This window comes from Bombina bombina, chromosome 11 (assembly GCF_027579735.1).
Source record: "Bombina bombina isolate aBomBom1 chromosome 11, aBomBom1.pri, whole genome shotgun sequence".
NCBI classification, from domain to species: Eukaryota; Metazoa; Chordata; class Amphibia; order Anura; family Bombinatoridae; genus Bombina; species Bombina bombina.
The window spans coordinates 23728549-23740781 of NC_069509.1; the positions used below are offsets into that span (position 1 = coordinate 23728549).

A 12233-nucleotide genomic window follows, 5' to 3' on the forward strand; every position below is an offset into this window, starting at 1 on the left:
CCTGCTTTTCAAATAAAGATACCAAAATAATGAAGAAAAAATGCGGATAGGAGTAAATTAGAAATTTGCTAAAAATTGCTGCTCTGTCTTAATAATGAAATAAAAAATGTGGGTTTAGTGTCCCTTTAAGAAGACTGGTGTTTATGTAAATACACATCTCATACATATCATTTACTTACTGTCCTACACTTGTATCTGGGATAAGTTTAGGCAGCAAGGTCACTCTAACATTGTATAAGATGCATAAAAGCACAACTGAATCATGTTTATAATAGTTTTAAAATAAAAAAAAACATAGGAGTTTAAAGCTGTTCTAATGTTGAAGTGAACATTAAGTGCATTATTGTCAACAACTGATTGCTGATTGGCTGATAATTACACCTCCCTCTATCTTATTGGCAAATAATGACACGCCTCACAAGCTATAACAGAAAAAAAGAATTTCCTCCGTGCAGGAGAATCTGTTACACAGAAATGATGGATTTTAGATGCAACAAAGAATCAATTAATTTTGTTTCAATTTAATAAGCAAAGTAAAATGTCCCTGCCCTGTGACCAAGGGGTTAATATAGATCTCAGCAGCTGTCCTTACACTGAGACTAATCCCCCTATAGCAGATCTCCCTGGTACAGACTACACCTTATATGTGCACGCTGCTCTTGTTAATAAAGTTACACTTAGCAAACAAAAAAAAGCACCTCTCACTATGGCTGCGTCTGCAGAACACGAGAGGGGAGACCAGGTGAGAGACAGACAGACAGACAGACAGTCAGATTGACAATAAGACAGACTGACTGAGACTGTATGACACTGATCTGTGTTACACATTCACTATATACAATGTTTGTCACTGCACATGTGTGTTTGTTCACACCAGCTGTTTTAAATAAAGTTTGTTGTATCTGTAAACTGTGCCTATGTAGTTTGCTAAGTCACAGAGGTCCTTGGTCAGATTCATTACAGAGTCATTAAAGCTAAATTTATGTGTGTGTATATATATATATATATATATATATATATGTGTGTGTGTGTGTGCACAGTATATATCAGCATCAATGCTAACTTATATATACATATATATATATATATGTATGTTTTACCTATGTAATTACCTTGTATCTAAGCTTCTGCTGACTGCCCCCTTATTTCAGTTCTTTTTACTTACTTTCATTTTAGCCAATCAGTGCTCACTCCTATGTCACTTCACGTGCATGAGCTCAATGTTATCTATTTGAAACACATGAACTAATGCCCTCTAGTGGTCAAAATGCATTCAGATTAGAGGCAGTTTTCGAGGTCTAAGAAATTAGCATATGAACCTCCTAGGTTTAGCTTTCAACTAAGAATACCAAGAGAACAAAGCAAAATTGGTGATAAAAGTAAATTGGGAAGTTGTTTAAAATGACATGCCCTATTTAAATAATGGAACTTTTTTTTGGAATTGACTGTCCCTTTAATATAAAATGTTTAATTATATGAAATAAAACAACTTTGCAATGTACGTTCATTATTTATTTTGTCCTCTTTTTATGTAATTTAACTCTGAAAATTATGGCTTTTCTAATCCTCAGGCTGGTAATGTACCTGCTGCGTTCTCAAGGCTAACCCTGCCACAAATCTGCCCATAATTGGATTTAGCAGAAACAACTAAAAAAGAGTGTACTATATACTAACATAATGTCTGTGGCTAGCCTTGTCAGCTGCAAAAAAGAGTCCCGATTGGCTTCTCAAAATGAGGCAGTTAGTGGTCTGAGTTTGGGTATTAAAATAATTGCAGCAAACACGTCAGTTTGTGTTAAAAATGTTTAGACTTGGCTGATATGCTATTCTAAAGCAGAGCAACAAAACAGTCTAGTAATGATAAGGTGTTTACTGTTTCTCCAAGCAACGCATTGCAAAAGGTCTGCGCACGGTATTAATGTTTATATTTGTAATTAATTAGAAAAAGGACATGATTTAGTTTGTTAGCGCATATAATTGTGAGACTGTCTCTTCTGCACTACTGTGTGTTTAAGGCCCACAAAGGGAACTGCTGGTCCCGAGCAGAAATCGTCACTGATCCAAGCAGCAGTGTTAGTCGCACGACTCAGATGTGTAACTAGCGTTACTCTGCTGGGGTCCAGCAGTGCTCCTGAGCAACTTTTCTACTGTGTGTTTAACCCCTATGAGGTTAAATAAGCAGTATTGTATGGTCAGTAGTCTTTAAATAACAAATTAAAGCATGTCATTTGTTTTTACTATTACGGCCATTTAAATGCTGCAATACAAAAGATCTGCAAACACAAACCATATTTATATATAAACAGTATATATCAGCAATTAACAGGACATTGTATACTAGAATTTTCTTTGTGTAAATGTTTTGTAGATAATTCATTTAAATAGCCCATAAAATGTATAGTTTTGCTTGTTTTTAAATAACATTGTCCTGATTTTCAGACTCCTAACTAAGCCCCAAAGTTTTAGATATATACTGATGTCTACCTACTCCAGCTGGTTCCTGTTTGTGTAATGGGCATTTTCATATGTAGGGGAAGGGGGGATCTGCTCTTTTTGCTTTCCAGCCCATTTTAGTGGGTGTCCCAGCCTAACCTTTTTAACAGTGCTAAACGTGGAGCTTCTAAGTTTTTAAAAGGTTTTATACTGGATTTTTAGATCAGCATCTGTGCATATTCTTCTTTATAGTAGTGTCTATTACATGCAGTTATATAAAAACTGGTGTATACTGTCCCTTTAAGTGCCGCATTGCATAAGGTCTGCAAACACAAATGTTTATATATGCTCAGTATTAAGTGCAACATTGTGTAAGATCTGCATACAAATGTTTATATATGCTCAGTATATATCAGTAATTAAGTGCAACATTGCGTAAAGTTCTGTGCACACACAAATGTTTATATATGCTCAGAATAAATCGGTAATTAAGTGCAACATTGTGTAAGATCTGCATACAAATGTTTATATATGCTCAGTATTAAGTGCAACATTGTGTAAGATCTGCATACAAATGTTTATATATGCTCAGTATATATCAGTAATTAAGTGCAACATTGCGTAAAGTTCTGTGCACACACAAATGTTTATATATGCTCAGAATAAATCGGTAATTAAGTACAACATTGCGTAAGATCTGCACACACAAATGTTTATATATGCTCAGTATAAATCAGTAATTAAGTGCAACATTGCGTAAGATCTGTGCACACACAAATGTTTATATATGCTCAGTATAAATCAGTAATTAAGTGCAACATTGCGTAAGATCTGTGCACACACAAATGTTTATATATGCTCAGAATAAATCAGTAATTAAGTGCAACATTGAGTAAGATCTGCACACACAAATGTTTATATATGCTCAGTATAAATCAGTAATTAAGTGCAACATTGCGTAAGATCTGTGCACACACAAATGTTTATATATGCTCAGAATAAATCAGTAATTAAGTGCAACATTGAGTAAGATCTGCACACACAAATGTTTATATATGCTCAGTATAAATCGGTAATTAAGTGCAACATTGAGTAAGATCTGCACACACAAATGTTTATATATGCTCAGTATAAATCAGTAATTAAGTGCAACATTGCGTAAGATCTGTGCACAAAAATGTTTATATATGCTCAGTATATATCAGTAATTACGTGTAAGATTTGTAAGATCTGTGCACACAACAAATGTTTATATATGCAAAGTATATATCAGTAAGTGCCAAATTGCGTAAGATCTGTGCACACAATAAGGGCTAGATTACAAGTGGAGCGCTAACTTATTGCGCGCTCGCAAAGCGCAAATTCATTACAAATGGCTGGTTATTTTTACAGAAAGCTCTGAAAATTAACCAGAGATCCCGCCAAACGGGTCCTGCTTCCTCCCTGCCGACTGCAGCTATGTAGCTGGCCAGTGACCACAGCCTGTAGCCATCCCTGATGCCCGACAGCACCAGTACCCAGGGTCCCACCCTGTGGCAGACTCCAGCTACCCAGACTAGGTAGCTCTGCCGGAATGTCCTTCCTCTCCCTGGAACAGGCTGCTATGTAGCCCAGGAAAGTGATGTTAGCTGGAGCCCACCCATATAACTAGACATACTAGCATTCAGGTGAAACAGGAACTGAACTTTATTGGGACAAACGCATATCTTTTATACACACACTCATCTTGATAAAAACAGGAAACAATGCCACAGATTTCCTGCCATTCCCGCCCCTCCGGCCAGCCTGAGAGGAGTTAGGCGGGTGTCCATTGTGAGGCGGCCGACTGGGAGTTCCAGGAGCCCGGCCAGCCTAGGAGGGTTTTCCTGGTCAAACACCAGCTCTTCACAAAACAAGCCAACACAAAGCAAACAAACAGCTTCCAGAGATGGTCGTTGCTCTGCGAAACAGGGGTGAGGTTGTAGGGGGTAGGTATTTAACCCTTGCAGCCTGGTATCCATGACATCTCCCCCCGTCCAGTTCGGCAGACCCGACTAGACCCTTAACGGGTCGGCCTGGGGCTGTCCGATGGTGGCCCTCCACTTCTCGGTTGCTGGGAGAGGTTATCCCATCTCACCAGAGCTTGGGGCATCCTGGGGGGTTCCTGCTGGCATTTATACCCTGCGCCCTGGGCGCAGGGATAGTCACATAAGGCAAAGTCCCAAACAAGTATGCTAAGGCTGGCTCCCAAACAATTGCTGTCCCACAAGTTCCAGTGTCCCCAAGTTCCATGGTCACACTGCCTCTCTCTGTGACACCCTGTTTAGTACCGGCTGACCCACCCCAGACTGGAGGGGGAGGTTGCTCCTTGGTGGGGCAGGCAAAGCTCGGGTGCCCAAACATGTGGCACCAACTGTATAAGCTTTTATCCTCCTGGCCTAATGAAACACCTGCCCCCGGTGAGAAATACTCCGGGACAAGAAAAGGGGAGAGACCATCTGTCTCTTCTCCCGAGAAGGAGATCTACCACTGGGGAGGGAGGTCTTCTACCTCCGCTCCATGGGAGACTGTGCTGCTGTTGGGGAGGGAGACTGGCTGTCTCTGCTCCCTGTATGGGGTTCTGCCACTGGGGAGAGAGACCAACTGTCTCCTCTCCCAGAAAGGAATTCGGCTGCTGGGGAGAGATTTTGATACCCATCTCTCCCTGCAAGGGCTTCTCTGTAAGGGGAGGGAGGATGACTACCTCCACTCCCAGGTGATGGCTCTGCCGCCGGGGAGAGAGACCGACTGTCTCCTCTCCCTGCACCTGGCTCTGCTGTTGGGGAGAGAGGCCGTCTGTCTCCTCTCCCAGGAAGAGGTTCTGTTTATGGGGAGGGAGGACGACTACCTCCACTCCCAGGGGATGGCTCTGCCGCTGGGGAGAGAGACCGACTGTCTCCTCCGCCCTGGGGTGGCGGTTTTTCAGGTGATCCCGGGGGAGCAGTGGCACTTCCAGGGTGTTATTTTATAGCTCTCGGCCGCCAGAATCTACAATCCAAAAAGCGACATGATCCATGTCTTGGGACCAGAGTTATGCTGGTTTAAACACCCACCTGGAAGTCCAGGGAGAATAGGGGTTATAGGGGAATCGGAACCCCCGGTTCCCAAGGGAGCTCCCTTCCTGCAATCACCCCACCTCTGGGCCACCCTGAGAGGCAGCAAACCCCAGAATAGTGTAGCTCTGGGATAAAGGGACACTGCAGCGACCTGGGGTAAAGTTAGCGGGTGTCCTGCTTTCCTGTGGCCGACCGGGAGTTCCAGGAGCCCGGCCAGCCTAGGAGGGTTTTCCTGGTCATACACCAGCTCTTCACAAAACAAGCAAAAACAAGCCAACACAAAGCAAACAAACAGCTTCCAGAGATGGTGGTTGCTCTGAGGAGCCCAAAACCTCTGAGAAACAACAGGGGTGAGGTTGTAGGGGGTAGGGATTTAACCCTTGCAGCCCGGTATCCATGACAAGCGTGAAAAAAACAAACAAACAATATATCTAATATTGGTTTGCTGTGCAGTAGTTTTAGTTTAAAAAAACTACAAACAAAAGAGAATGACAATAATGTTTAGTCCGTCAAAATTTGATTTATTTTCTATAAGATTGTTTGTAAATGTGTACACTGTGCAGTACTTTGTCACTACCACTAGGTAAGTGACTTCTAGCGATCACATGTGATGTTTCTTTTCACCCTAATTAATACTATTGGTGCATTCCAATTAAATTTTAGTGCTGGATATTGGTTCTGGTTCAATTTTTTTTTTTAAATGATGGTGGGTTAATATTGTTTCTTTTCTTTCTTTTCTTTTTCTTTTCTTTCTTTTTTCTCACCAACAGATTCCGCAGTGTTGTCCATGGGTATGAAGATACCCACAGACACAATAAACAATACAATATAAGACATTTTTTCAGACAATACAGGGGGAATTGAGGGCCCTATTCCCGTGGGAACTTACAATCTAGATGGGTAGGAGGATGGGAAACAGGAGGTGGGGACTGCAAAGGTGAGAATGATGTTAGCGAGGAGTAAGATGAGGGCAACTGTTGGTTAAGTGAAATGAGTTGGGTAATAAACTTCCCTGAACAAAAATGTCTTAAGGGAGCGTTTAAAGGAGGACAGGTTAGAGGAACGTCTGACAGATCTATGAAGTGCGTTCCAGAAAGTTGGTGCTGCACGGGAGAAGTCCTATTGTCTAGCATGGGAGGAGGTGATGTTAGAGGAGGCAAGGAGCAGGTCATTGTTAGATCTTAGGGGGCGGGCTGAAGTATACCTGTTGATTAGGGAGGACAGGTAGGGTGGGGCAGCATTGGTGAGGGCTTTGTAGGTCAGGGTGAGAATTTTGAATTTAACTCTGCTGTGAATAGGGAGCCAGACTCACAGAGAGGTGTAGCAGATACAGAGCATCAGGAGAGGTGGATTAGCCTGGCAGAAGCATTTAGGATGGATTGAAAGGGGGAGAGGCGGGAGAGAGGGAGGCCAGTTTCTAGGTTATTATAGTAGTCAAGTCAAGAAATTACCAGGGAGTGGATTAGCTGTTTAGTAGGTTCAGTACTCAGAAACTGATGAATTTTAGAGATATTGCGTAGGTGGTTGTGGCAGGATAAAGAGAGCAATTGGATGTGGGGAATGAAGGACAGATTTGAGTCAAGTGTGACTTCAAGGCAGTGGACTTGGGAAGATTGGGAGATAGTGGTGCCGCCAACAGTGATAAAAAAAATTAGAAACTGGAGTCGAATTAGAGAGGGGGATTAGAAGAAGTTTGGTCTTGGACTTGTTGATTTTTAGGTGGTGAGAGGCCACCTAACAGGAAATACCAGATAAGCAGTCGCTGATGTGAGAATTGATAGGAGAGAGTGCAGGGGTGAATAGGTAGATATGGGTATCATTAGCATAGAGGTGATAGTTGAAGCCATAGCTGTTGATAAGTTTACCCAGTGAAGAAGTGTAAATAGAGAAAACAGAGCCTTGAGGTACTCCAACAGACATAGGCATTGGAGAGAAGGAGTCACCAGCAAAAGAGACAGAGAAGGATCTGTTAGAGAGATAAGAGTGAATACAGGAGAGGGTAGTGTCACAGAGCCCAATAGAGCTGAGAGTCCTTAGGAGGAGGGGATGGTCAACAGTGTCAAAGGCAGCAGAGAGGTCAAGTAAGAGGAGTATAGAGTAGTAGCCTTTGTTTTTAGCAGAAAGGATATCGTTAGTAACCTTGGTGAGGGCAGTCTCAGTTGAGTGTTGGGGACAGAAGCCAGATTGCAGGGGGTCAAGCAATGAGTTGGAGGAAAGGAAGTGGGTTAGGTGATCAAAAAATAGTTTTTCAAGGACTTTTAAAGCTAGTGGAAGAGTGATATGGGGTGGTAGTTTGCAGGAGAGTTATGGTAGAGGGAGGGTTTTATGAGGATGGGGGTGACCTTTGCATGTTTGAAGAAAGATTGGAATGAACCGGTAGAAAGCGATAGGTTGGGGATAGGTTGAATATATGAGTAAGAGCTGGAGTGAGGGTGGAAGATAGAGAAGATATTAGATGTGAAGGAATAGGGACAAGTGGGCAGGTAGTGAGGTGTGAGGAAGACAATAAGGAACTCACTTCATTCTCAGTGGTTGGGGGAGGGTGCAGAGAGTGGCTGAGGGGGGGACTGGGAGCGAAGTTGGAAGATTGCAGGCTTGTGTTGGGATATTGCTTTGGATGGTAATTGTTTTATTGAAAAAGTAGTCAGCCAGGTCTTGAGCACTAAATGCAGACGAAGGGGGTAGTGCAGGTGAATAGAGGAGAGAGTTGAAAATGGAGAAGAGTCATTTAGGGTTTGACGAGTAAATATATATAAAAGAAGAGAAGTAGGTTTGCTTAACTATGTGAAGGACAGAGGAGTAAGAATAAAGAATAAACTTATAGTTCAGAGCGGGATTTCCTCAAGGCACATTCAGCAGCGCAGGAGCATTTTTGTAGGTGGCGTGTTTGCAGAGGGTGCCAAGGTTGGAGCGGACGACATGGGGCTTTGGGTATTTGGGGAGGAGCAAGAGTGTCAAGTGCAGAGGAGAGAGTATTGTTATAGTGGATTGTAGCAAGGTTGGGGCAGGGTATCGTGGAAGTGTGGGGAAGGCGTTTTTGAATAAGGTTGGAGAGGATCCACAGTGTGCAGATTTATACAGGTACGTGGGTGAGGGGAAGAAGTCGGTTTAGCCTGTATGTTAGGATTAAAGATGAGATGGGAAATGGGTGACAGGCGACATCAGAGAGAAAACAGAGATAGGAGAATACCAGATCAATAGAGTGTCCATCGTGGTGAGTAGGGAATAGGGCAGATTGTGAGAGAAGTTTAGAGGTAGCAGGGGCAGATGGGTTATCTATGGGGATGTTGAAGTCTTCCAGAATTAGAGTAGGTGTATTTGTAGAGAGAAAGTAAGGAAGCCAGGCAGCAAAGTTGTCAAGGAATTGGGAGGTGGTTCCAGGGGGTGATAGATAACTGCCACTCTGAGAGAGAAAGGGGGGAGAACAGGAAGTGTTCTTTCTTTCTGTCTTTTTTTTCATTCTTTCTTTCTGTCTTTTTTTTCATTATTTCTGTCTTTTTTTTTTTTCTTTCTTTCTTTTTCTTTCTTTCTTTTTCTTTCTTTCTTTTTCTTTCTTTCTTTTTCTTTCTTTCTTTCTCTCTTTCTTTTTCTTTCTTTCTTTTTCTTTCTTTCTTTTTCTTTCTTTCTTTTGTTCTCTCTCTTTCGTTCTCTCTCTTTCGTTCTCTCTCTTTCGTTCTCTCTCTTTCGTTCTCTCTTTTTATATAGTATCTGTTACACAATCTATTCCATATCAGTTTATTTGTGCTCTCCTCTTTCCCATTAATCTGTCACACTCAGGTGGTGTCACTTTGGGGTAAGGTGTGTTTGGTGACAGGGGCCAGTTCTGGGATCGGCGCAGGCACTGCTTTGCTGTTTGCCAGACTGGGAGCACAGCTGGCACTTAATGGGAGAAATGAAGAAAATCTGCAGGAGACTGCTCGTGGGTGTGAGGAGCTCAGTGACCATAAGGTAAAGGCACAACCGCACAGCACCAACATATGACTCTTATTGTCTTATGCTTATAAGTGTATCTAGGTTCATGATGCATTATTATACCTATGAACACTCCTTGTATAACTATATTATTGTAAAAGACAAAGCTTGTTTTTTTTTCTTTCCCCTTTGCTTGAGATAACTTTACAACATTAAGGGTCAGATTACAAATGGAGCGCTAAATATCCTTTGCATGCAAGCGATATTAGCGCTCCAATTTGTAATACCAGTGCACATTGGGAGCCTTGTTCTGATGCCGTCAGTAAAGGAGTTATGTAGCACAGTGATGGGCAGCATTTTTAAATATATATGAATAAATACATATATATGTATGTGTTATTATGCGTATCTACACATGTTAACAAATAAATATATATGTTTATAATCATATACATAAATATTTACATTGCAGTCTATGGTAACACACATGTCCACATGTCCCATAGACCACAATGTAAATGCGCTATTTTGAGGGCATTTGGGGCACTTTTACAAAATTTAACCAGATATATAATCTCTGGTTAATTTTTGGAGTGCCCTCTATTTTGAGGTAATTGGGGCACTTTTAGATAATTAACATGAGATCGGATCCCTGGTTAATTTTTGGAGCTCGCGGTAGCAATAACCAGCCACTTGTAATGGCTGGTTAATTATTGCGCTCCCACAAACGGCCAAATTTGCCGTTTGAAGGAGCACAATAATTTAGCACTCCACTTGTAATCTAACACTAAGTGTACAGCAGAACAGGGTGATTTAACAGGACATTACACATTTTCAAACTGAGAGGGTAACAATGGCTGTTACAAATTTTTTGAAACAAACATAAATGTTACATGTCATCTATCCGTCTGTGGTTTCTCCTCTTTTTTCTCCGGTTCCACTAACCCATCTTGTTTACCCCTTTGTGTACATTAAGGTGCCTCTTCTTTTAATCCAGGTGCTGCTGGTGCCAGGAGACCTAACCGATGAATCTTTGGTCCAGCAATTAGTTGAGCAGACTGTGTCCCATTTTGGAAAGCTTGATGTATTGGTGAATAGTGGGGGCATACTGAGTAATGGCAGCGTGGAGACCACCACTCTACAGGACTTTGACAAAGTCATGAATGTCAATGTCAGGTAACATTAAAAGTGGTTGATAGTTGTTATTGGTCAAATAATAGATGTACAAACTACTGGGAACACTCAAAGATTTAGAAAATAAAGTCCTATTCATCAGATAGATGTACTTTAGAGGATGCTAAACACTAAATACTTGTCATGCTCCTCCTACTAATAATGGAGGCTGCCATGTTGGAACTTAGGTTACACTGGAGGTATCTGAAGGAGAGTTGCTGCACTTGTGCAAACACCTCAGCGCTGGAATGCAATAAAAGGTATATTCAACATGGTGGCACTCATGATTAGCAGGAGGGAGATAATAACCTCAATATTATGTTTATAAAATGTATTTAGGGCTAGATAACAAGTGGAGAGGTATTAGGTATTTTGTGCGCGTCTGGCAGCGCTTGTATTATAATTTAAAAGCAAAAAGTTTTCGAACTTCGGATATTGCGCACACGTTAACGTATTCCCCCATAGAAGTCACCGGGGGTAAAAAAAGTGGAAGTGTCCCTATATTATTTGGATGATATTTTAAGAAATGAAAGTGAAATGATGTTATTTAAATATTTGTTTGTTCTGTGTTGATTTTTCAAGCCAAAGTGTGTGAGAGCAGCCTGATCTCAACTAAATGGCGACTCCGTTCATACAATACCTGATAATTATTCTAATAAGAGCCGACTGAAGATCTTTATTTGTGCCCATTTCTGCTTTATTGGTGAAATGGACCTATTTAGTAATCTTAGTATTCTTATTTTTTTACTTCCATCTATTAGTTGAATTACAAATGGTATTTATGTTTCCCATATCTGCTTCCACCCCAGTGGTATCCATCCTCGTTGTCATTGTGACAATATCCTGCTTCAGAATGACACAATAAAGAAAATATAAGTAAGCGGAGCCTCAAAAAATTCCCAACATGATCTTACCTTATTGAGGAGACCCTTCGGCTGCCTAAAGAGAGCCCATGAATCTAGCCCTATATATAAAATGGAATGGTCATGGAATCTCTGTAAGGTGCTTTTATACAAAGGCTTAACTTTAGTTCTCTGAAGGTTTAAACATCCACAGCATTAGTTATAACTCATTGTAAAACATCCACAGCATTAGTTATAACTCATTGTAAAACATACACAGCATTAGTTATAACTCATTGTAAAGCATCCACAGCATTAGTTATAACTCATTGTAAAGCATCCACAGCATTAGTTATAACTCATTGTAAAGCATCCACAGCATTAGTTATAACTCATTGTAAAACATCCACAGCATTAGTTATAACTCATTGTAAAACATCCACAGCATTAGTTATAACTCATTGTAAAACATCCACAGCATTAGTTATAACTCATTGTAAAACATACACAGCATTAGTTATAACTCATTGTAAAGCATCCACAGCATTAGTTATAACTCATTGTAAAACATCCACAGCATTAGTTATAACTCATTGTAAAACATCCACAGCATTAGTTATAACTCATTGTAAAACATCCACAGCATTAGTTATAACTCATTGTAAAACATACACAGCATTAGTTATAACTCATTGTAAAGCATCCACAGCATTAGTTATAACTCATTGTAAAACATACACAGCATTAGTTATAACTCATTGTAAAACATACACAGCATTAGTTATAACTCATTGTAAAA

The 12233-nt window shown here is 40.8% G+C and overlaps 1 protein-coding gene across 1 annotated transcript in view; it reads left to right on the forward strand.

The window, feature by feature from the left end:
- Window positions 1-629: 629 nt before the first annotated feature.
- The window catches only part of LOC128642406 (3-oxoacyl-[acyl-carrier-protein] reductase FabG-like), an 85382-nt gene continuing 73778 nt past the window's right edge, over window positions 630-12233 (forward strand). Inside the window, exons 1-3 of the mRNA XM_053695172.1 lie at window positions 630-742; window positions 9285-9455; window positions 10417-10595. Of these exons, the coding sequence (XP_053551147.1) occupies window positions 707-742; window positions 9285-9455; window positions 10417-10595 (386 nt within the window). The 5' untranslated portion in view covers window positions 630-706. The remainder of the gene's footprint in view (window positions 743-9284; window positions 9456-10416; window positions 10596-12233) is intronic.